Source organism: Globicephala melas, chromosome X (genome assembly GCF_963455315.2).
Source record: "Globicephala melas chromosome X, mGloMel1.2, whole genome shotgun sequence".
In the NCBI taxonomy this organism is placed as follows: domain Eukaryota; kingdom Metazoa; phylum Chordata; class Mammalia; order Artiodactyla; family Delphinidae; genus Globicephala; species Globicephala melas.
The window spans coordinates 34,747,007-34,773,325 of NC_083335.1; the positions used below are offsets into that span (position 1 = coordinate 34,747,007).

Genomic DNA, 26,319 nt, shown 5'->3' on the forward strand with positions numbered 1-26,319 from the left:
AAAACTGAGTTACCATTTGTGGTCTCTTTCTTTAACCGGCCTCATCAGAGGATTTGGGGCTCATGGGTACTTCTTACTAAAAGCTAACAAATAGTTGAAGCCTTTGAAATAATACACTTAGGGACTGATACGGGTTTCTTTCCAAACTGGCACTTGGGAAACCTCATCTGCTTACGGTTGCTCCCTACCGTATGATTCACCTATGTCGTTCTTTTACCCAGCCGTGAATCCTGGCCTTTATTGGGCACCCTACCCTGGCCACGGAGCTGGGGCAAGCAGCAGACTTGAATTCCAGCGGCGGCATGGCTATACTTTACTTAAGCCCGCTCCAAATTTCTTCCAGATCAGTGTATTAGTGGGTGTTTCCCTTTGTGAGCTGGTAGGGGCAGCAGCAGTGCCATCCAGCACAATCATCTGGTGAGGTGGGAAGGCTTTCTTCTGCCGTCAAGGCTTTGCCGTTTTCTCAGTACAGGACAGAAACTAAACATGCCCAAGATGTGGCCGCTCGGAGCTTGTCCACACTCCTCGTACACACGCTGGGCACATCACACACGTAAACGTATTTCCAGTTTTCCAGTTCCAGAGTGGTATGAGATGAACCCTATTCGCCACTTGAGCTTGGGGAAAATGTCTTGAGTGAGTATCGGGCAAGGCAACTAGTGCTACTGCCTTCCGAGGGCCAGATGGGAGCCTGCTTCAAGCAAGGGATCTCTCGGTGTGCTACCTCTATCAGCTGTTGCCTTAGCTCTTCCTCTATGGAAAGGCCATCAGGGACATTGCTGACATACCTCTGGCTCTTTGTAAATCATTTGCTGTCTCAGTTCCATCATGCATATTTCAGGATTAATTTCTAATGAATATATGCAGGACAATTTTCTGTTACGTTGCCCCAAAACCCCACACCCCATGTGAATTTGATGACACGTGCTCATGTCAATCACAGTGGCTAAAAACAGCCATCTCGGCTCTAGAGGACTATTGTGGTTTGGACTAGTGCTCCATTAAGGCAGCCATCTGCTCAGGGCCAGTTTCATCATTCATGTTTAATGGTACACAGGATTTTTTAATGATTTAGACGATATTAATAGGTTCAGGTAGAATGAAGTAATTTAATGAGCCCACAGCATTCTCTTTTTATAGCATTAGTGGTTAACTCAGTGGTCTGGACAGATTTCAACTTCAGGAATCACACTCCACCTACCTAAATTCTCCCCAGAGTTTCAGCATTTCCTCTTTAGACTTCATGCCCCACTGGGCACCTTTTAAATTGCTCCACTGCTTCAGAGGGCAAGTGTGACTGTGTGAGTTGCGGCAGTTCCTCTCTGCTGATGGAAAATACTGTCATATCCGAGGGGTACCATCACTGTGAGCTGGGGGGAAGTCTGCTGTGAGGAAACCACACCTGGTCTCAGAGCTGCCAGTCAGGAGCGCTCAGTGAATGACTGCCATTCAGAGAATGGCTTCTCCCACTTTCTGCAGCTCTGACCGCATGAGCCGAGACAAGTGCGAGTTTGGACCAAGCTCTGATGGCTTCCCATCTGTCTGCCCAGGCTTTCCACCGGCCAGAGGAATAGCTGAATGGGAGGACGCAACTGAGCCAGGCCCTGGGTATACTGCTTTGGCTGCTATATTCAGCGGCCTTCCTTGATCCCTTTAGCGCATGGTACAATCCCCTGTTCCGAACCCCCCAGCCTGTTGGAAGAAATCTTTTTAAGAATCGGGGAAAAAAACTGCCTTAGGGTCCAAGCCAGTTGGACCCTCCTCATCCCAAGAACTTGGTTATAACCATGTTTAAAATGACACTTAATATATTATGTCCCGAGTCGATGGACTGTGTATCTCAAATGGTTTCAATGGACCCACCCAGAGGGCTGGTGAGCGCATACGCGTTATATGAAGAAACACTGACCTGCACTTGCAGATTTCCATCATGACGGATGATCTCACATTAGCTCGACAGAGGTTAGATGTAGGATGCACTAAGTCTGGAGCGCGCGCTGGGCGGCGGCTGCGTTACGTGCCTCCGTGCTCACAACTGCCCTGGCGTCCTTGAGTTCCTGCTCCCACTCTAAAAGGATGCAGCCAAGTCACAAGGGGCGGGTAATTTGTTTAGCCTTCAGTCTCCCTCCATGCTGGAAGAACCTCTTTGCTTTTTCATCAGAATCTTAGCTGCTACCTCATTAAGTTACAAGTACGAGACTAAAAACGGCATTTCACTGTTATAAAGTACGAATGCATACCAGTTACTTATAAAGTTAATGAGAACGACGAGGCTGTTTGGGTGACTATAAAAATTTGTAATTGGGGTGACAGATGACAGTTATAGTCTCAGCGCTCCATTGATTTCTGTGTTGTTTTGGCTGTACAGCAGCAAGAAGGTCCTGATTTGCAAAGAGAAAGAGGTGGTATCTTCATATAGTTTTATGAAAGTGAGCACCTATTGGCCTAAATTATAAAACCCCGGTGCAGCCACAACCTTCTGAACCAGGCCTGACAAGGGAGGCCTGCAAGAAGTTCAGGCAGGAGAAGCATCAGGCCTGAGGTTTGAACAGAATGTGTCAACTTGATGGTTCCTGCTGACCCACTGGGTGGTCTTCAATTGCCATTCTGAATGTAACACATTAGATGTTTTGGTTAGGTGTTTTGGTTTTGTTTGTTTTTTTCAGTTTTTATTACAGTGTTTAAATATTATACATTTAAACACACACACGTTTTTTGAATCAAATGTTTATGGAAACTTCGATCAGTTCCAACAGAATGCCGGGTCCCGGTCCCGCGGGACAATCTGAAAACCACTGCTGCTGCCCCAACGTGCCCAGTTATTTTGAGAGCCTTTGGCAAAGCACCATTTCATCTCCTTTTCCATTTGGCCTTTTCCTCCCAAATGTCAGGCTCAACGTGATCCATCAATATTTACTGAGTGCCCGCCCCCCACCCCCACCCCCCTGCCCAGAGGCACGGCACCGTGCTTGGTTTCAGAATAAAGATAGTATCATTTTGTAAGACAAATTAACAGTTCACTCTGAGCTGAGAGTTGTGAGTGGCACACAAGTTTGGTCTAGCTGGCAAAAGTCATTCAGACTGGGGCCCAGGTGACATTGGGCTGGATTTATAGTGTTTCCCTTAAATGGCTCCCACCTCAGAGTGGCATTAATGAGCAGGGTTGTAGCGGCCCTGTTGGGAAATGGCATTTCTTTGGCCCTCCAACGTGTTAGCAGCAGAGACCACCCAGAAACCGGGCACGGTCATGGTTCCTTGAGCGGAGGAGAGGATTTGTTCCCACAGTGAGGCTATCTTGCTCCCTAGCAGGAATGCCACGGTGGTTGGGAGAGAAATTATCAATACATGACCGTATAAGAGACAGGTCTGTGTACCTGCAGAGTGGCATTTGGTGGCTCAAAGTTTCGTTTTTTTTTACTGCAGATCTGCCCTCTGAAAGGTATCAGGCCCTTCCCACGACCAGGAGAGAGAGAGCAGCACAGAGAGAAACTAGGCTGTTTGCTCTACGAGGCTGCCCTGAGGCCTGAAGAAAGGTTATAGTATGCTGACTAATGGAAAAATCCATTCATGAGGCAGGAGGAGAGATAAGATAGTGAGGGTAACCCACCCAGAGAGGGAAATCAGAGTCACCTTCTGAATCACCCGCTACATAGAAAGGGCAGGAAGGCGATATTAAATTTGGATATTATAAAACAGGAAACGCAACTGGTACACAATAGAATGTTTAAATCACATTTTAACTGACAGGAAGCTGCGGAGAGTCGCAGTCATTGCCTGAACACCAGGCAGATTTGAAACTAGGAGCTGCTATCGTCACTTTTCATCGAAGTAGCATTTCCACCCCACCATATTCTGGAATGATCCAACGTTAGCGTATGTGTCAACATGTGTAAGTGGATTTGCGTGCGTCCGTCAGCACAGGAGACGGGCTGGCCGGACCGTTGGATGGGGCAATCAAAGTCCCCACTCGCACACAGCCTGGCAGGGTAGAAAGGGGGGTCTTGGATTGGAAAGAGCGGAAAACCCCCATCCTGTTTGAAGGACAGTACTAGTGTGAGTAATGCAAACGTTTCCCTAAACTTTCTCTACTTAAACATTCACATGAATTCCAGGAACTCTGCATGGAGATATTGCCGCCCCGCTGGCACAGGCCTCAGCAATGGCCCCTTTCCCAGAATTATTGTGGGGGGCAGTGGTGGGTGGCCATAGTGACCTCTGTACGTGAAGCCATGCCCCTCAGTGCCTAGCCTATGTGGTCCATGGTGCTCATGAATCATGGGGTTGAGAAGAGGAACACGGGGTTAATCCAGTCGTTCAAATAGGCTGGGACTGCTCCTGCAGGGTACGTTGGGCCCCTCCTCCCCGCTTTGGGTTTGTACCACTCCAGAAGAATCTGTGGCCTTGGAGAAGATCAAACAGAAATTGCTAACGGTCAGCCCTAGGCTGGGAAAGTGCAGGCAACACGTTTGCTCTTGGGAAGGTTACCCAGTGAGTCCTGTCAGCAGGGTGCACAGTGCACTTGAGAGTTAAAAAGAAATTCCTTTCTTTTCACCTCCTTTTGTTGACTTTTTTTTAATTGTGGTGAAATCCACATGACACAATTAACCACCTGAAAGCACACAGTTCAGTGGTATTTAGTGTATTCGCAATGTTGTGCAAACACCGGCTCTCTCTAGTTTTAAAATTTTTTCATCACTCCATAAAACGCTCCGTCTCTATTAAGAGGTCACTCCCCATTCTCCTTTGGCCATCACCTAAGTAACCTCTAGTCTTCTGTCTCTCTGAATTTGCTTATTCTGGACATATATAAATGGAGCCATACAACGTGTGACCTTTTGTCACTATCTTCTTTTACTTAGCATAATGTTTTCGAGGTTAATCCAAGTTGTTGCCTGTTTCAGTACTTCGTTTCTTTTGATGGCTGAGTAATATCTCATTGTACATACAGACCACAATTTGTTTATCCATTCGTCCACTGATGGACATTTGGGCTGTTTCAATCATTTGGCTCTTAAAAATAAAGCTGCTACAAACACGTGTGTCTAAGTTTCTGTGTGGACATTATGTTTTCATTTCTCTTGGGTAGATACTTAAGGATGGAATCGCCAGGTCATATGGTAATTCTACGTTAAGCTTTTTGAGAAACAAACCGTTTTCCACAGTGGCTGTACCATTTTACATTCCCACCAGTATGAAGGTCCCAATTTCTCCGCATCCTCACCAATACCTGTTATTATCTGTCTTTCTGATTACAGCCACTCTAGTGGGTATGAAGTAGTATATCATTGTGGTTTTGATTTGCATTTCCTTAATGACCAGTGATGTTGAACACCTTTTCATGTGCTTATTGGTCATTTGTGTATGTTCTTTGGAGAAATGTCTATTCGAGTCCTTCGCCCAATTTGTAATTGTGTTGTCTTTAAGAGTTTTTCATGTATTCAGGATATTAAACCCTTATCGGATATATGATTTGAAAATATTTTCTCCCATTTTGTAGGTTGTCTTTTTCACATTCTTGATAGTGCCCTTTGGTGGACAAAATTTTTTAAATTTTTATGAAGTCCAATTTATCTATTTTTAATTTAATTAATTTTAATTTTGTTGCTAATGTTTTTGGTGACAAATCTGTGGCTCCATTGCCAAATCCTATGTCATGAAGATTTATCCCTATGTTTTCTTCTAACAATTTTAGCCCTTATATTTAGGTTGTTGGTCTATTTTGAGTTAATTTTCCTATATGGTGGTGTACTCCAATGGTTGATTTTCTTATGTTGAACCACCCTTGCATTCCTGGGGTAAATCCCGCTTGGTCATGGTGTATAATCCTCTCAATGTGTCATTGGATTTGGTTTGCTGGTATTTTGTTGAGGATTTTTGTGTCTGTATTCATAAGGATACTGGTCTGTGGTTTTCTTGTGGTATCTTTGCTTGCTTTGGTATCAGGGTAATGTTGGCCTTATAGAATGTGTCAGGAAGGGTTCCTTCCCCTTCTATTGTTTGAGAGAGTTTGTATAGGATGAGTGTTAAAGCTTTAAATGTTTGGTAGAATTCACCAATGAGGCCTGGTTTTTTTTTTTCTTTTCTTTAAGTTGGGAGGTTTTTGATTACTGATTCAATCATCTCTTTACTTGTTCTAGATCTGTTCATGTTTTCTATTTCTTCTTGAGTCAGTTTTGGTAATTTCCACGTTTCTAGGAACTTTTCCATTTCATCAAGACTAATTTGTTGGCATACAACTGCTTATAGTATTCTCTTATAATCCTTTAAATTTTTGTAAGGTTGGTGGTAACATCCTTGCTTTCATTTCCAATTTTAGTTATGTCTGTTTTTTCTTAATGAGTCTAGCTAAAGATTTGTCAATTTTGTTGATCTTTTTAAAGAACCAACTATTGGTTTCATTGATTCTATTTTTTTTTCTATTCTCTATTTCACTTAACTCTGCTCCAACCTTTATTATTTCTTTCCTTCTGTTGGCTTTAGGTGTAGTTTGTTCCTTTTTCTAGTTCCTCAAGGTGTAAAGTTAGGATGTTGATTTCAGAGATCCCTTTTTAATACAGGTGTTTAAAGCTATAAACTTAACTCTGACCACTGCTCTCACTGTATCCCAAAGGTTTGGTACGTTGGGGAGATTGGGATTGACATATACGCACTACTATATATAAAATAGATAACTAATAAGAACCTACTGTAAGGGAACTCTACTCAATACTCTGTAATGACCTACATGGGAACAGAATCTAGGAAACAGTGGATATGTATAACTAATTCACTTTGCTGTACAGCAGAAACTAACACAACGTCGTAAATCCACTATACTCTGATAAAAATTAATAAAAAATAAAAAAAGCATATCGCAAGAAATATATGCAGAAAAAAAATTTAAATGGTACACTGTATTTCCCTTTTCATTCATCCCAAAGCATTTTCTAATCTCCCTAGTGATTTCTTCTTTAGCCCATTGGTTAAGTGTGTTGTTCGATTTCCACATACTTGCAATATTATCAGTTTTCCTTCTGTTTTTGATTTCTAGCTTTATTCCATTTGGTCAAAGAAGATACTTTGTTTAATTCCAATCTTTAAAAATTTAGTGATAATTGTTTTATGGCCTAAAATATGATCTATCCTGCAGAATGTTCCAGGTACACTTGAGAAGAATGTGTGTTCTGCTCTTGTTGGGTAGAGTACTCTGTATATGTCTTTTAGGTCTAACTGGTTTATAGTGTTGTTCAAGTCTTCTATTTCTTACATATGTATTGTCTAAGTGCTTTATCCGTTATTTAAAGTGGGATATAGAAGTCTCCACCTATTATTGTAGAACTGCCTGTTTCTCTTTTCAATTCTGTCAATGTTTCCTTCATATCTTACGGAGCTCTGTTGTTTGGTGTGTATATGTATATAATTGTTATAGCTTCTTGATGAACTGATCCTTTTATCAATTTTATTTGTCTCTGGGTCTAAATTGAGTCTCTTGTAAGCAGCATATAGTTAGATCATGTCTTTTCAAAATTCATTTTGCCAGTATCTGTCTTGTAATTGGTGAGTTTAACCCATTTACATGTAAAGTGATTACTGATAATGGAGAATTTTTTTCCTGCCATTGTGCTATTTGTTTTCTACATGTCATATCTCTTTTTTCCCTCAATTCCTCCAGTACAGCTTTCATTTGTGTTTGATGAACTATTTTCTGGTGTACCATGTTGATTCCCTCTTCATTTCCTTTTCTGTATCTTTTATTTTCTTAGTGGTTACCATGGCGATAGAGTTAACATCCTAAATTTATAACAATCTAGTTTGATCAACTTTTTCTTTTCCTTTTAAATAGACTATAATTTGAGAGCAGTTTTAGGTTCACAGCAAAGTTGAGCAGAAAGTACAGAGAACACCCATATACTGCCTGCCCCACCTCCTCTGCCTCAGACACACACAGCCTCTCCTACTATCAGCATCCCGCACCAGGGTGGTACCTTGGTTGCAACTGACGAACCTACATTGATACCAAAGTCCAGAGTTTACATTAGGGTTCACTCTTTTTTTTTTTTTTTTTTTTTTTTTTTTTTTGTGGTACGCGGGCCTCTCAGTGTTGTGGCCTCTCCCGTTGCGGAGCACAGGCTCCGGACGCGCAGGCCCAGCGGCCATGGCTCACGGGCCCAGCTGCTCCGCGGCATGTGGGATCCTCCCGGACCGGGGCACGAACCCGTGTCCCCTGCATCGGCAGGCGGACTCTCAGCCACTGCGCCACCAGGGAAGCCCTAGGGTTCACTCTTGATGCCGTAAATTCTATGGGTTTTGACGAAATGTCTAATGAAATGTATCTACCATTATAGTATCATACAGAGTAGTTTCACTGTCCTAAAAATCCTCTGTGCTTCACATATTCATCCCTCCCCCCAACTCCTCCTGGTAACCACTGATCTGGATCACCCCTTTTTAACAATTATAATAGCCAATATTTATGGACTGCTTACTGCACAAAAAGGACCAGGTTATACACTTTTCAACAGCCTTATGAATTTTCGATTTTACAGACTCTAGATCAAAGAAGTTATCAGTTACCCAAGGCCACGTAGCTACAAAGTGGCAGAGCCAGGATTCAGACTGTGTTTTTCAGGCTCCAGAGACAGCTTTCCATCGTTCACTCTGCTGTGTTAATGAAGATGAAGATGATGGTGACAGTGGTGGTGGCAGTAGTGGTGGAAATGGTAGTAATGATGGCATCTAACATTTATGGAAGTAGTGCTTACAGTGTGCCAGGCACCGTGCCAAGTGTCTTATCTATTCACTCTTCACACCTGCTCTGTGAAGTCGTTATTATATTTATTATTATTATTGCCATTTTATAGACGAGCAAACTGAGGCTCAGGTTAGATAGCAATCTCCCTCAAATGCATAGAACCTACTAAGTAGAGGCTAGTGACTGTGACTGAAGACTTCGTTTTGCCTATCCGCCATCTCTCTCTAGGGCTGAAGATGGCAAAAACATAGGACAAGGTCTTTCCCAGAAAATTGGTTGGCTTGGTCTTTGAAGTTCAAAATCCAGGGACTTAGACTTGACGTTCCTGGGCTCTTTCTTTTCCAAGGACGCGTGAGGTCTGACAGCACTGCTCTCCCGTGGGCAGGGCAGACTCTCCCCTTGGCTGTCCAGCCTTAGTTATTGTCTTTCTTGTCACAGGAGGACTGACCCCAGGCTTCTGGGTACACAACCAGGGCTCAGAAATAGCCCCCTAATCGGCCTCATCAGCTTTGAAGGAGGCCGCTGCAGGAGGGGCCTAAGTAGGCCAACACTTTAACCCAGTTACATGAGGGCGGCTGTAATCCGGGCTGATCATGTCTTGCTAAGCTCCCTCGGGGGGTGGTGCGGGACAGGGAATATCCCCAAACTGCTTCCTGTGCCCAAGTATCCCTGGATCTCACTGCAGACACCCCTTTCCCTTCTGGAAGAGCCTGGCCTCAAGGTTACAAGGGCCGAGCTTAATTAGAGTGGCTGCCAGGACTTGAGGGAAGGTTGGTGGCAATTTCCAACCACAGTGAACGTGCATGGCTTAGGCTACCCTAGGTGCTGCTTTTCCCCGAAAGGCCCACCGCCTAACTCTTGTTCCACCTTGTTAGACGAGGTGAGGAAGTCATCGTCTCCCTCTGCGTGGGCCAGACAGCCACTTACATCAACCCAGGGAGCTCAGGACAGGCTGCGCTCCCTTCCCCTGCCCCAGCCCTACCAGCTCATCTCTGGCAATGAGCAGCCCCGGGAGCTCCCCAGGGCAGCAGGCTAAGCCTTCTGGCCAGGCTCTGGTTGGGAAATAAAGAAACCAGAGCTGCCGGGGGCAGCTGGCCTGGCTCATGCGGCTCCCTCCCTGTCAGTTGGCACGGTGGGCTTCCCTGCGCAGGTGCACTCGGCTTCCTTTCTCTCACGTCCCACGGAACATCTGCCCCAAGAGACAGCCCAACAAAGGGGGCTCCCTCTGGTCAGGAAGCAGAAAGCTCGCCTGGCCTGGGTGGATGCCGGCAGGGAAGAAAGAGAGGATGGAGTGTTAGAAGGAGACTACATGCTAAAAGTTTAGAAGTTTTTTCGAACGGCTGTTCTCTACCAGGAGGGTGACTCTCGTGGAGAAGAGGAAGAATCGAAGTTAACAATGACAGCCCTTCAGTGACTCTAAGATACCTCAGATTGGAAGATGTCTGTTATTTTATGTACTGCTGAAAAAGAAAAAAATAAGTTGCCGATTCAATTGTCATGCCACTGACTGGTAAGGTGCCTCTCAAATTTGGAGATTTTTTTTAACACCTTTGTTGGAGGAGAATTGCTTTACAGTGGTGTGTTAGTTTCTGCTTTAGAACAAAGTGAATCAGCTATGCATATACGTACATCCCCATATCTCCTCCCTCTTGCGTCTCCCTCCCACCCTCGCTATCCAAATTTGGAGATATTAAAATCTTCTTTAAAAAGTGTCTTAGAGTCAATGAAATACAGAAAAATGCCTTAAATCTGAGGTTAGCACCTCTCTCACACACCTCGACCACACAGGGTACAGGAAGGCGCAGCGTGTGAGTGTAGTCAAAACCCCGACCAACTCCTGTGCTCGGAGAACAAGCCTAGTAACCACGCTCTCTGGAAATAGGACCCCCTTACATTGGATAGGACTTCGCAGTTTATAAAGCCCTCTCACACCCATTTATCTCACTGGATGTCTCCCACTGCCCCGGAGTTCAGAGAGGTCTGACTTTGTCAAGCACACCTGGGACCTAAGAGCGGACGGAGAGCTGGGACCACGGGCCCCAGCTGCTGAGTCCTACCGCAAGGCTTTTCCAACGACTACAGGACCACTATCTCAGAGAGGGTAGAGACAGACTAGTGAGGGTGGAATTAAGTGGCTTTTAAACCCTCTTCCCAATGAAACTATTTACACAGCCTCAGTGTACAAAGTGGAATAAAATTGGAGTTGTTTTGGGTGAAGCAAGGGGAAAGGCTGGAACCTCACCCACTCTGCACCACCAGCCCTGCAGGTCCTCAAGTTGGCTGCCATCCAAGCCATCCCGTTGGAAACCCATGGAAACCCACGATGGCGACCCTACCAGCAACAAATCCCTCTGTACCTGCCGCCCTTGCACGGAAGGAGGCCCTTCCACCTCCCTCCTCACCCTAAGGAGACCTGGCTGGTTTATAGCTCAGACACCTCCCCAGACTCCCTGAAGCTCTGAGGAACAATCTGGAGTAAGGGGCCTTCAACTCTCTTGGTAACATTCTTTTCTCAAAGCTGGACTTAGCTATTATTCTTCATACCTTTGGGTATGTCTTAAAATTTTCATGAAGAAACGGCACTGGGTGTAGATGGGCACGTCAAAGAGATGACTTCCAACCTGGAAGCTTAAAGTCAAAACAAAATCAAGCAGGAAGTTTGCTTTGAATTATGAGCTGGGGTGAGGCCTGGGCACTGAGTCTTTGTAAAGCTCCTCAGGTGATTCTAATATGCAGGAAAATTTACAAGCCCCTGTATCAGCGGCATCCTGTCATCTCCAACACTCTGGAAATCTGAGGGAGGCCCCTCCATTCTCAGAGGGAGAAAAACTGGAGAGCCCAGGGTCTTTCTAAAAATGTAAGGAGACTGGGGACTCTTGGCGACTAGGGAAGGAGCAGCTGAAGGGACAGTACAGCAGGCAGCACCTCTTACTGGTCCCTGGATGGAGAGGGAAGCGGGAGGGGAAAGGCGGCGGAGACCAGGGAGAACCAGCGGCTGGAGCAGTGGTACAGCTGGGGATGGGTCGTTGGAAAGGAGAAGGCCGACGCGGCCCATGCTATTGGCTCTGTCGCCTATGAGAGCTTTGTTAAGGAAGCATCTACCCTCCTTGCTATGACCTGCTGTGTAGTGAGACTCCGAGGCCACCGGCCGGCTGCGATGCAGGCAGAGCCCCACTGAAGCTAGGAAGTCAGCTGTGGAGGGCAGAGCCCTTCGGGTCATCCATCAGCAACAGGAGTAGCCTTCGCTACTGCCTTCCTGGGAGACGCTTCAGCCCCTCCGTCGCACAGCTCAGACACCCCAGATATGCAGTGGAGATGCTAGGCGAACGCTGACTGGGAGAGAGGCAGGTACAGGCAGTAACAGAGACTCCTTGACTTTGGACTAGGCCAGCCTTACTGGTTGCCAAGGTTAGTAAACCACATGGCCTTTGAGTAAGCCACTGCATTTGTCAGCCTGACATCTGTGGATCTCTGTCCCCCCACTGGCCTTGGCAAACCAGGACAAGGGGAAAACTCACTGGGGGATCAGGTTGTAACCATCAGCTGCTCCCTACGCCTCAGAGGGGGGTAGGTGACACATTCCATGGGCTGGTGGGGCTTTTGCCACGTAAACACCAGCCCTGCCTGTGTGCCCTGGGGAGTGGAAGGGGGACCCTGGAGGGGATAAACAGCTACCAGGGATGCAGAAAAGCAGCTGGCTGCCTCACCCACACCCCGCCCAGAGGTCTAGCGAAGGGGCAGGCGGAACAGATGCTGTCTCTGTTCTCTTTCCTCACAACACGCCTCCTCACCCTGGATCCCAGCTACCCAGGGTCCCGCAGAGAAGGAGGATGGAGGCCCACCGGCTGGAGCTCGAGGTGCCCGGGCCATCAAAGGCACGGGGCCCCATGCAGGAGAACTCAGGGGATGAGCGACAGCTTGTGTGGCCTCCCACCATTTTGCAGGACTCTGGGATAAGAGCATCGTTCACCGAACACCTTCCAAGGACCAGGTCCTGGGCCAGGGGCTAAAGGATGCATCAGACCCCTCTCTGCCCTCAAAGAGCTCAACATCTACAGAGGGAGACAGCGCCCTGATGACTTCCTAGGAGGCCAATGGGGGCCCCGGAGTGAGCACCGGGGAGCCGAGTGGAGGGGTACCTAATGCATACTGGGGCTCAGGGAAGACTGCGTACAGGAGCTGACACTCGAGCTGAGACCTCCGGACAAGCAGGGAGAGCGGGGTAGCCGAGAAAACAGCGCGAAGAACGAGACAAAGCAGCGAGAAACGGCAGGGCACGAACAAGTGGAGCTCAATACGGCTGGGGCAAAGGGTCGGCTATGGATGGGTCTTTGTGGGACGTGAGGGCGAGGAGATGTTTACAAGGCCCAGCGGGAGTGAGGCTGTCAGGTCTCCATTGGAAACTATTGCCTGCAGCAGAGGGTACAGACTGGAGCAGAGACCTTCAGCAGGGGCAGATGCACGAGCCCAGGGGACGGGGGCCTTGGCCTAGGTCTTTCTGAAATGGGAGACACACAGAAAGGCCACGGGACCAACCTGCCGCACGTCCTTCCGGCAGCCTCTCCCCCCAGGGCCAATCTTTGCCTGGCCCCCTGTAGCCCCATCCCGTTTACTTGTAGGCCTTTCAGCCGTGCTCTGCTCTGCGGCTCACCAGGGTCAGGTCTGCTGGCCACAGAAGAAAAGATGGGCTTGACCCCCTGCCTCGGCAGTCGTGGGGCCCGCCCTCCTCTCTCTCGCCTTCCACCTCACTGCCCGGTTCTCCTCCCGTTCCCCTCAGGCCTGGGGGCCCTGGGCGAGGGTCTGCCCGGTCATGCCAGCACCCAGACAGGCAGCAGAGTCCAGGGGAGAGTGCTGAGCACCGAGGCGCTGGAGCCTCACCAAACTGGCTTCCCAGGCCAGCTCTTCCACTGATTGATTAGATCTGAGCCTCAGCTTTCTCCGTTTCTGCCTGTTCCACAGGGACAGCATGAGCAATCAGCTCGCCGTGTTTTTGAGGGGATTACATCCTGTAATGCATGCGGAGGGACCTAGCACCATGCCTGGCACACGGCTGTAGCTATAGCTTTACTGATGGAGAAGCTGGGGTCACAAGCCAACGAGTGACTTGCCCAAGTTGGTGGTTTTGTGGCCCAGGATGGCAGGGCCCAGCCTCTCCGATAGCCTGGGTGCCCAACTACCGGCCAATGAGGAAATCCACCTGCACTGGGGACCGCTATGCCTAGCTGTGTCCCTTCTAGAAGCAGCCACAGCGGCAAAAGTCTGAGTAGGGCCTCTGTCTGGTGTAAAGGCGGGCTGGGCTGATCACAGTCACCAACGGGCTGCTCAGTGGGGAGCCCTGGACAGCCGGGTCCGACTCTTCCCCAGGGGCAGGGTTACCTCCACATGGGACGGTCTGACCTGTGTCAGCCTCGCACCTCTGCTGAACAGAGCCCGCCCTCAGGAAACCTGGGATGAGGGAGCCTGATCACGTCTGGTTTTAGAGCTGCCACCCCTAGCTCAGTCCTCCAGCCTGGCCCAGCGCACATGCGGCCCCGCGAGCCCAGCAGATGCCCCCAGCAGACAAGCCCTGCTAAGAGCACAAGGCCTGCTTGGTCCCTGGCAGCACTAGTGGAAGCAGGCAGCAGCATGGGGGGATTCGAGGCCGCACGTCCGGCCACGCGACTCCCAGGGCAGAGCTGTGCTGAGTGCGCCAGCTGCCCCTTGGTGGTCCTCCACGGCCTGGACGACCATCGGCCCCTTTTGTCTACTTTTCAAAGCAGAAGCCCTACTGAGAGGGTTCTGAGAAGCAAGGCCAAGACTCCTGGGTTCTCATAAACCTTTTAATAGCAGTAAATGAAGGAAACATTTAACAGTGAGTCCCATGGTGAGGGTTCCTTTTCATTCAAGGATCTTCAACAACAGAAACACCTCAGACTAAAATTCAGAGTGCTAAGTACACAAATTAATGACCATTTACTTCCAAAGGTGACTGCAGAAACCACTGTGGTACAATCAAAAGGTTTTACAAAACAGAGAAAACATTACAAAATGCCCCAAGAGGCAAGCAAACTGGTAGGGGCACAGAGCACCCAAGAACCAGCTTGGCAAAAATACTCATTCTGCAGCTGTTTAGGGGAATCACAAAGACCGGTTCTAAAGGGAGCCGCTGCGGGGGCGGGGGCCAGGGAGGGGTGTGCCCAGCGCATAGCAATCCCACCCTGGGAATGAGGAAGGACCGGGGTCGGGGCGACGACAGAGGCACTGCCAATTTCCCGGCAGAAAGAATTACAAGTCGGACTATCTTATTCTCTCTACCACAGTAACACCAATAGAGATGAAGAATTCCTCCAAATACAATACAACACTGACACTGAAAGAAAGCAGGTTTCCAAAACCACAGCTCAGCTTGAAATGACTTTTCTTGTTGTGTTTGTTTCGTGCCACGAGTAGCAAACCAGTGTACAAAAATGTCACAAGAGCAGCAACAAGCGACTAGGTTTTCCTGAGCACAAGTGGCTCACTCTATATACAGAAGAGGAAGGTTCGCTCCCTCTCATGGACCCTACCCACCCCCACCCCCCAGAGGGCGGGGCAGCGTGTGCAGTGAGGACGCCCCTTCCCGGTAGTCCAAGGAGCATGCGAGGGCCTGCAGGACAGACGTCCTCCCTTATGCCTGGCTCCCGATTTACCAAAAACCAGCACCGGTGTCTTGTCTTGTAGGGGCCACACTGGCCCTTCTTCTCCCCTCGCCCGCCTCCCCATCTCCCCTTCAGATGACTCGGGATCAACACGTACACATCCATGGAAGTCTTTTTCTGGCCAAGGGAGGGGGAGGAAGGGTCTTCTGCCAGCCTCCCCCTAACACCAGCGCGCAGAGACGTGCTGACAACCTGCTCTCCGTGGGCAGCTGTGCCCGCTCCACTAAACACTGGGCCCCGACGCCCCACATGCCCTGGCCACGCTGCAAGCAGCTTCTGTGAATGCTGAGAAGTCCCAGGAGAAAGGGAGAAGGTTGACTTCGGGGGACAGAAGCCGTGGCTTCCTCACAAGCTGACAGAGGAACACATCACTGGGCCTCCGGGAAGAAGATAGGCCAGATCATCTTTGGTGTACAGAAGCAAATACCACGGGGAATGGAGAAGAGATGGGGGCCTACAAGCAGGCATGACCATCTGTTATTCTGAGCTGATGTCCCAAGTTGGCCAGCTGAACACACTGATCTCACTGGGCCAATCCTTAGCCAGGGCTACCTGGGGGCTGGAGGGAACACTCCTTTGCCTTCCCGGGGCCATTTTAAAAGAAACTGTCCACTTCCGCAAACACACGGAGCTCTCACATGCTGGCCAATGGCACATGGAAACTTGGCCAGGATGGCTGGGGAAGCCCCTTGGCACCGACAGGAAAGCACAGGGGACGTGCCGGGCAGCCTGGGCCCACTGCTGCAGGGGCCACCCTCCAAGGCAGGCCGCCGAGGGTCTGGCCAGGTAACCTCTCCGCATGGGCCTGGCCCAAGGAAAGAGTCAGGTAGAGACCAATTCAGACGCCCGCTGCTGCCCAACACCTGCAACGCAGGCCATGACTCCCTGTGCAACCTGGGACGGGACTTGCTCTCTGTTCCTTCCCCCTACATGTTTCCGAGCCAACCAGAAGCCCTGTATCTACCCTTCTCATCCCCCTCCCCCAGACAGGTGCACCTGCCTCTGACCTGGCCCAGCCAGGCACGTAGCTTCCACTTTCTTCTTTCCCTCTAAGCAGCTGAAAGCTGCCAGCCAGCGTGGCGAACTTTGAGAGGCACGCCAGTGCAAGGGAAGCTCGAGCTGACTAGCACCCCGCACCAGGCCATGGAGACACGGAGGAAGAGGCCAAGGGGCACTGAGGTCTTGCCTCATCAGCCACGCCTACACGCAGCCAGTGGGCGGGGCGAATCCAGCCCCTCAAGAGCTGCCTCTTCCGGAGGGCAACCCAGGGCTGAGAGGCACTAAGAAAAATTCGGCCAAACCCTCAAAGATGGCAGAAAATGAAGGTCACGCATCTTGAGGAGCTCACGGGTTCCCCCTTCCTGCAACCCCACACCCTGGGGATTGATGACCTCACTGCCAGCGTACCTCTGCAAAGGGATGGGCCCCGCCGTGGTTGCTTCCCTGGGCCTCGCCTTGCTAGGAGAGACTTCTCCATCCTGCTGCCTCCTGTAGGTCCACTTGCTAAAATCATGACCACTGAGTCCCTGAAACTCAATCTAGGTCTGATACAGTAACACCTGAAATATTGAATGGGCCCAGGGCAACTGGGCTGCCTAGAGTGGGAGAGGGAGTGGGGGGGGCTCATCAGAGGAGGTCCCAGAAATATCTTTTCTATTATTAAGTAATCTATTCTTAGTAAGAGCCAACAGGGAGCCAGCAAATGGTACCACCTCCTTCTTGAGGTCCATGTATGACTGAGGCTGCCTTGCAACAAAAGGTCTCCCTTTCAGAGCACTTGAACCTCCACCCATGGGGACCTGATTTTTTGGTACCTCCCTTTCAACCCAGACGTGGGCTTTCGGGCTGGGGAGCATGTGATGCCCCCCACCCCCATGCTAAACAATTCATCTCTGAGTCTGGCCGCAGTGACGACACCTGGCCCTAGGGAAACAGCACTGCAGGATCTGTATCTTCCCAAACCTAGGATGCCAAGACATGCTGTAAAACCATGAGACGGATCGACAGGTGTCCCTCCAGAGACAGGCCCTAATTCAAGGATTCTCCGAACTCAAACATCCAAAAGCAAATGGACAGACAAATACACAGAACTCCAAGAGCCAGAAAACCCAACTCTAGCTCATCCTTCCCTGAAGCTGCCTTTAAAAGAGAGAGAGAGAACATTTAAGGGGCACTCAAAATTAAAATGTCGTCTATTATCAACATTAAACTAAAAGCAAGCATATGATTCAAATCACAGTTTTCTCAAGTTACCACGGCTTTTGACTCATTTCTACGCTCACTTCTGATTGGGATATGGGTCAGTTCTCAGCTCTCAAGCAGAATTTACCCAAGGTCCTGCCTAGCATTAGCTGTGGACATTTCAACCTTGCGCACTTTGGATTTGCCATTGCAATAGTGGAATCTAGCCCCTGGGCTGGGTAGCGCCCCACACCTCCCACCTCTGGCAGCATCCTGGAGGGAGTGGCTGGTTGGCCGCTTGCTTTGAGTCATGGGACACCAGTGGGAAGAATCTGGCCAGCTGTCTTTTGGCCATGAGCTGGGAAATCCCTTGGCTCCCGGCTTGCCGCTGGTATAGAAACAAGGCCTCGGTCCCCTTATGGTGAGGGCTGTGCTGGAGACAAAAGGGGACCCCAGCATAAGCCTGGAGGTCCCTGGCAGTGGAGAAATGAAACACAGCCCAATCTCATCGCTTCGATGCCAAAAGAACTACTGCTTGTTGTTCCCTTTCTCCTCAACCAGATGTTGTTAAAGCAGCAACTAGCAGAGTGAAAGCCACTGACTACTGTCTCGCCATTTAAGGCCACGAGGAGCAGGGAGAGAGCGGCAAAGGGAAGGAGGAAACGTGCGGCCCTCGGCACTACAGCCCATACTCCAGCACTACCGCCCAGGCTCCAGGACTACCGCCCAGGCTCCAGCACTACCGCCCAGGCTCCAGCACTACCGCCCAGGCTCCAGGACTACAGCCCAGGCTCCAGGACTACCGCCCAGGCTCCAGAACTACCGCCCAGGCTCCAGCACTACCGCCCAGGCTCCAGCACTACAGCCCTGGCTCCAGGACTACAGCCCAGGCTCCAGGACTACAGCCCATGCTCCAGCACTACCGCCCAGGCTCCAGCACTATCGCCCAGGCTCCAACACTACAGCCCATGCTCCAGCACTACCGCCCAGGCTGCAGCACTACAGCCCAGGCTCCAGGAGCCGTCCTGGGGGAAGAGCCGGGGAAGGAAGAGTGGTGGGAGAAAGGGACAGAGAGGAAGGAAAAAGAAACACACCAAACGTCCTCCTGCCCTCTCCCATGATGTCATCAAGAGCTGGGTGTCCTCCAAGTGGAGTCAGGACTTGTTTCCTCAGGGGCAGAAGAAAAAAAAAACCCCAAAACAAAACAAAACAAAACAACACAAGCACCTTCAGTCTATTTTCTTGGCTGGAAGCCGGAGCAAATCCAGCAGATATTTACACAAGGGCCCAGCCATGTATGAGAACAGGATGACCAGCTTCCCGTGGGTCATGGTCATGAGAGTCTGGTGTCCCGAGGCCCAGATGCGATACCAGGGGCCGTAGAATGGGTCTGAGATGGCCGGACACAGCATGTTGTTCAAATTCACTTCGGTGACCTGCAGGGACAAGGGAGGTAGAGTGAGCGTTCACCATCCTTAGGCTTTCTCTGGCTTCCGCCAGTTCAGCCGTGTCTACCTCATGGGGACTAGACAAGGAGGGATTGTCAAATCCCCACCTGTTCATAGTGGGATCTTTCTCCCCTAGGTTTTCTGAGTGGGTCAAGGCTAGAGCCCTTTGGAGGTGACGGGGGAGGCCGTCCAGTGGAAAAGCTGGTCGGTTTTGCTCAGTCTTGCCTTCCAGTTGGGCCCAGTGCCCGTTGCCATTCCTAAGCATTTACTGGGTGCCCAGACCCGGAGGGGTGTCATGGGATAAAGGCAGTCCACGGCACGGCCCCTGCCTGCATCAAGGTGGGGTGATCGGTCCACCACGTGTGACCTCAAAACAGACGGTGCTCACCAGCTCTTGCTGTACAGTCTTCTCAGAGAAGACTTCACGAGGGCAGTGACACCTGAATGGACTCATGAAGGATGGATGGGGGTCATGGCGAGAAATGGAGCGAACGGAGCCTTCCCTGTAGGAGGCCCAGAGGTGACACCAAGCACGGTACGTATGGTGACGTGAGCGCACCGACTCCTCTGGAATCGAGGAGTCCCAGTGGACAGCAGGTGTGAAGGTCATACTGCTTCCTCCCTAGAGAACAGGAAGCATTCATGCTATTGGCAAGGAGCTCCAACTAGCCCCCAGGCCAACCAGAGCAGAGCAACACGCCGGGATGGGGAAGACAAAATGACTGAGTGCTTCAACAAAGGCGCTGGTGACATCGGTTACACGCCCTAGTCCTGCCAGGTCCACGCGGCTAACGCTACATTAGTGCCGCTCGCACACAAAACCCGGCATGCCGCTCCAGCCTCGAGCACGGCCACGGCCCCTGCCTTCCAAAGCCCTTCAAGCACGTTCTCCTTAAAGACAAGTCCTCACCACCTCTCGGGGTCGGGGTTGCGGGCCTGGGCCGTGTCACGGAGGGTGGAGAGCGCACTGCACTCGAGAATGAGGTGACTCACCCAGAGCAGTGGCAAGGCCAGGACTCGAACTTGGGTCTCCCGACCCCAGCCCCAGCCCCAAGCTCTTGCTACTCACTTCGCCACCACTAGACACACTGCCCACGCACTCAGCAATCCTGGGCTCTGGAAAACTCGACTACTGAACATCCCAGAATGCCACGGGGGTCACCCGACACCACACTTTCACTGGACACACAGCTCAGGGCCCGGTAGTAGACCCAGAATGGACCCGAGGTCAGAAGCCTCCCCCAGGCCCAGGGCCAGGGCTAGCATCCTGCCTCGCATGGGGTCCACAGCAAACCACTTTCCAGCGCAGCTCTCTAGCTCCGATCCAAGCGGCCGTGAGTGAAGGGCCTCCTTGCCTCCCCAGGGGTGAAAGAAACAGGCATTACTGAAGGATTCAGAAAACTCTTCGGAGAGGCCAAGGCTGTGGATCGTAAATCAAGAGCCCAGACACAACACTCTGACAGCCTGGCCTTTGGCATCTTGTATTTTCAAAACAAAACGATACACCAGCGCCAACCAGGATTATCAAGATTTATGAAGAACGCCAAACAGAAGGGATAGAAGGGGATAGAACCAAACTTACCAGGCCCAGGATCTGCAAGACGCTGAAGTGATAAAAGAACATGAGGCCAGTCGAGAGAAGGGCCCAGCGGAAACTGCTGAGGGGCTCCGGGGTATAAGCACCTGGGGGGAAAGTGGAGACAGTGAGACAGCGCGTTTGGTGACCCTCTTCTCCTCCCTTGTCCCACGAGGGTGCGGGCGCTGCGGCCACAGCTACCGCCTGCTGTTTACCCCCTTCTGCTGCCCTGCGACGGCTGCTCGAGAGACAGCCCAAACCGATGAGCTGGGTACTCCTATCACCCCTTCCAAAGTCTGTTCTGCCACGTAATGCCGGGGCCATTACAAAGAGGGATTTTTTTTTTTTTTTTTTTTTACTGTTATTATAAAAGTAATACAGTCGGCCCTCTGTATTTGCAGGTTCCACATCCACGGGTTCCACTAACCGGATCGGTCCATGGTCAGTTGAACTTGTGGATGCGGAATCCACGGATCCGGACGGCCGACTGTACTACCCCGTTTTCTATAAGGGACTTGGTCAGCCTCGGATTTTGGTACCCGCAGGGGTCCTGGAACCAGTCCCCCTCGGACACTGAGGGATGACTGCACGTGCTCACTAAAGGAAACTTAGAAAATGTTAAAAGGTAGAAATGAGATGGAGGAAACGAAGAAGAACACCCCCAGCACTCTACTGAATGTGACCACTGCTAGCACGTGGGTGTGTCTCCTTGGTTCCTGTATGCCTTGGGGGCTTCTTTTCTTTCTTCTTTTGATTACTAATCAGAATTTTACTGTATATATAATTGTATAGCCTTCACGTCCACATTTATTTTAATCATTCCCTCATGTTTCTAAAGAGAAACGTCACTGAGCAAGTATGGCATGGTGGTCGAGATGTCACACAGATGTGGTTTCAAACCTGGATTCTACCACTTACTGGCCGTGTGTGACCCTGGAAAAGGTGTTTCAACTCCCTGAACCTCAGCTTACTTGTCTGTAAAATGGGGCTATTTCTGAGAGTTGTTGTGCCATTTCCCAACCATTAGACAACCCTCTCCCCTTGGAACAGCAAGAATGATGTATTTTCCCTCTATCGGCACTCAGGAACTCCTATCCCGGTAGGCTTGGATGTATTCTAGACGCTGCAGAGCAGGGGTGTGGCTTATAGGACGCTACGGGTGCGTGCATCCATGGGGGTGCTCCGGAATGGAAGGAACCTGGAACCCTCTACCTCAAGCAAGTAGGTGGCGACAGGACATCCTGGAGTAGTGTTTTCCCAAGTCAGTCTTTCACAGATTCATCCATTCATTCACCAGTTATTAGGCACCTATCATATTCCAAGCCCTGCGCCAAACTTTGGGGAAAGGAACATAAAGAAGACGGGCTCCCTGCGGCCTCAGATGCGCGATCCGGCAGACGAGGCAGACAAGCCACTAACAATGAGAACCGGTATGATGGGTGTGATGACCCAGGTCTGTGCCGCGCGTTAGGGGAGGACGGAACTCAGCTTGGGGGGCGGGCGGGGAGACTGATTTTTGGTGGAGGGGGCACCGAGCAGAGTCCTAAAGGACAAATGGGACTAAAAGAGAGGCCTAGGCATTCCAGAGCAGCAGCCTGCAGGAAGGCAGACATCCGTGGGAACGAGCCAATTCACAGAACTATGGGGAAGAGTTGAGACCACAGGGGAATAGGACTCAGAGGTTGGCAGGGCTAGGCTGCTCCCAGCTGGGCCAGGTAGGACCTTAGGAGCCAGGCTGAGGGCTTTGGGCTTCATCTTGTGCCACAGGGTCATGACCCTAGATGCCTCAAACCTCAGGCAGGCAGGTAACTGGGAGCAGGGGGGTGACCAGTCAACAGGGATGCTGGAGATGGGCCAACTGGGAAGCCCAGGCCCCTTCTGAAGAGGTCAGCCGCCACTCAGTTCCACCCCATCATTGCCCTACGGGGACGTGGGCCCAGAGTTGCCAGTGTTTTCACTCTTGCAAGAGAAGCCAGAAATGGGAACTTTCATATGGAATTTCCTGATTTTTAAACGTTGGCAAATCATTCAGATTGTTTTAAGAACGCTCAACGGACCACACGAAACATGTCTTCTTGGATGGCTTTCAGCTCATTGGTGGCCAGCTTCGAGCTCTGCCGCAGAGCCACAGCAAGCGGCGGAGGGGTCTGAAGCGGGAAAGTGATGCGATCAGACGTGCGCTTGAGAAAGATCTGCCTGGCCGGGGTGCGGGGTGTGGGCTGGAGCAGAGAGCGTCAAGGCGGGGGACTGAGACAGAGACTGCTTCAGGAACCCGATGACAGAGGAGGATGGATAGCTTTGAAGACAACGGCGGTGGCCCTGGGTTCTAGCTTTGCATCACTGGGTGGATGACGCCGTTTACTGAGATGGAGAAGAGAGGAAAAGGCAGATTTGGGACAGAAGGTGGAGAAAGGAGGCCAATGTTAGACATGTTGAAGTTGAGGTGTCCGTGAACTCTGGGAAATGCAGCGTGACGGGTAACAGTGTGGGCACTGGAGCCGGGCAGACACAGGTTCTCAAATCCTGGCTCTTGTCGCTTATCGACCTCAGGGCCTTGGGCAAGCCTCAGTATCTCTTGAACTCAGTTTCCCTCATCTGCAGAATGGGGTGCCGCCGCCTACTTCACAAGGTCGTCGGGTAGATAAGATCATTTAAGCCATGACTGGAGTGCCATATCTGGGATCTAAGAGATGCTGATTATTTTCATTATTATATGAATCACAAACTCAGTGAAAAGGACGGGGCCGAGCGTCCATATATAGGTGTCATCAGCACAGGACAGTAACTGAAATCACAGGAGCATATGCAGACCGAGTGAGGAAGAAGGTCAGAGGCAGAACAACAAGGAACACCACGGTGGGGAGTGTCGAGGGAAGGAGAGGAGTGAGATGGGGGTGACGGAAGCCCCCCGGGTCTTCTGGGGGGAGAAGCTCAGGCTTGCTCTGTGAACAAGAGGCAGGCTCACCGCACATCTGAGTCAGACGGCCCTTTGCAGGGACTGGACTCATCCGTCCACTTTGTAGATGGACAAACTGAGGCTGGGAGATGGGCAGTGACACAGCCAAAGTCAACAGCAGAGCACTGGGCTCTCAGACACAATGCCAAAGGACTCACTGCTCAGTGCCCCCGCTGCCACTTGTCACAGACCTCCAGCACACCACGTCGTACCAGCTCTTTGTCTATCTACCGGTCTAGACGAGCGCCTCGGGTCGAGGACTGCGTGGGATTCGTTTCTGTGTTCCTAGCAGATATCTAGCACAGAACTTGGAATGCGCTTATACTGTGTGCACTTTCCTGTCTGCTGGATGAGTGGGAACTGGGTACCATGTTGTCACCCTGACTGCTGGGGACGTAAAGGGGAAGAGGGCACCTGGAGGACCGACAGGTGCTTAGAGCCCTGAGCAGTTTTCCCCAGGTGTCCCTTCCCTCCAGCCTCTGCTTGGCTCCCCCTGGTGGCAGCAGGGCAGTAGTGACAGACCCCATGGGCCTGGTGGTGGCTGCAGGGGGAAAAAAGGACCGGAGGGGGAATATCCTCCGCCAGACTTCAGCAGCCCTCCCCCACCCTCCCCTAAAGCCCCTGAACCCTGTCCTGCCCTATATATGGGGGGAAAGGAACGCCCAGGCACTGCCAAGGGGCTCTCAGTGCTCTCACTGCAACCTCAGGACCATTCATTCTGTGTTACATCACCCGTCCCACGTCGAGACGATTAGTTCTCTGAGGGAGGGGCCGTTTCTGATCACCTCTTCACCTCCAGCACCGGCTGCACGGTGGGCACTCAAAAAATCATCACTGCTTGGGAAATGAACGGGACAGGCTTTCTGGAGCATCTGTTAACACTATAACCCTTTGGCTCGACAATGCTACTTTGAGGACTACCGTCCAATACCTCAAACACCAAACACATGGCCCTTATTTGCACAAAGATATTTACACCTGCACTACCCACTATACTGAAACACTGGAAACAAACCAATTGGGGAGATAAGTTAAGTAAACTCTGGTACCTCAGTATTGTGCAACAGTCCACTGCCATTCAAATAACAACCAGACAAACTATATACCTGTGTGGCCAAGTCCCTGGCTCGTGATGGCAAGTGTAAATGACAGAACACCAAACAGTACATCAGTGATGGAAAATACAGCTTAGTGGTTTAAAACAAAGGCCTTGGGGTCAGACAGCCTTGGGTTTGAGTCCTGCCTCTGCCACTGCCTAGAGGGGTGACCTTGGGCAAACTGTGCCACCCCTCTAAGCCTGTTTCCTGTAGCAACGTCTATCTCTCGGGGCTGCTGAGTGGAATAAGAGATATAAAAAAAGTAAATACACCAGCTAGCCTGGCATACAGATGGCCGCTATTTTTATCATGGCAACCACAGCCATCCAACGTCTCATAGAAGACTGGAAGACGACAAGGAATCTCGTAAAGAGGTGATCTTTTTCTGTGAAGGGGGACTTTGTGGTTGCCTCTGCCTTTTCACTGCTGTTGCTTCTTTTCATTGCAAAGGTGATCAAATATTCAATCTCTTTGAAAAAATAGAGACAAAAAAGAAAGCACCATGAGAACAGATGACCCAGTCTACCCAGATATATGCAAATTGTATGCAAACGCACATCATTCTTTTTTTATATACCTGGATGTGGCCCTTGGGAAAATCTCAGTGAAAAACCAGTTTTCTTTTAAGAGAAAATAGAAACTTAAGCACTTTCAGAAAAATTAAACACATAAAACTTTTCTTTTTTACTTTAAGAAAAAAATAAATGTGACATTTTCTGCTAGCATCTTCTACCCCAGGAGGATAGAAGCATTTCAGCTCTAAAGGTAGGGGGAAACCGAGATAATAGCTTTTTCTGAAATTGATTTCTGCCAGAAGGAAGTTTTATGAGTGCTGGGAGAGACATCAACTGTGCCACCGACAGCCAAGACTGATCCCCAGAGGCCTCTCCCAAGGGCCCTTTCTCTCATCCTCTAATCCCACCTGGGAAGGGCTTACACTGAGGAGATGAGACTGGGCAGGACGGCATCCTATTCTCCAATCTCCTTCCTGCTCCCTTCAAGTCATTCACTTTTACATGTTACCCATTCATTCAACACGGACTGGCTGCACGCTGGGCAGACTCCATGCTAGACAGTGGGGAGATGGAGGCCAAGACAGGCCGTGCCCTTCAGAACTACCCTGCAGCTTACCCGTGAGCAATGAGATGGTGTGATGAGGTAAGCGCACTAAGTAATGGAGACACTGAGGAAGGGGAGCTGAAGAACATGACAGTTTGGGTGAGTTTTGAAGAATAAGAAGGAGATGGCAGCAGGAGCTTAAAGGAAGGAAAGGACATTCCGGGCGGCAGAGTACAGCCTGGGAAAAGACGTGGAGGCATGAAACAGCATGCCATTTGCATGTAATCCCAAGCAGGTCTGTGTAACTGGAGCATCAAGTGGGAGGGGACACGTGCCCAGAGATGAAGCTGGAGAGACCGGCTCAGGTCATGAAGAGCCTTGTCTGCCGTGCCCGGGACCTTGGCCTTTATCCTCTTCACAACGAGAAGCCATTGAGAGGTTTGAAACAGGGGAGTGCAAGGTCAGGTTTCTGTTTCAGCTAGCTCGACTGCTCTGGCAGCAGTGTGGGTGATGGACAGGAGAGGGATAAGGTTGAACACCAGTTCGGATGCTGCTGCAGAAATGGATGACTTGGCAATTTGTAGGACACAGAGG

The 26,319-nt window shown here is 50.4% G+C and overlaps 1 protein-coding gene across 1 annotated transcript in view; it reads right to left on the reverse strand.

Annotated features, from left to right (window-relative positions):
- Positions 1-14,532: 14,532 nt before the first annotated feature.
- The window catches only part of TMEM164 (transmembrane protein 164), a 161,823-nt gene continuing 150,036 nt past the window's right edge, over positions 14,533-26,319 (reverse strand). Inside the window, exons 6-7 of the mRNA XM_030835750.2 lie at positions 20,620-20,720; positions 14,533-19,025 (exon numbers count right to left, since the gene is read on the reverse strand). Of these exons, the coding sequence (XP_030691610.1) occupies positions 18,819-19,025; positions 20,620-20,720 (308 nt within the window). The 3' untranslated portion in view covers positions 14,533-18,818. The remainder of the gene's footprint in view (positions 19,026-20,619; positions 20,721-26,319) is intronic.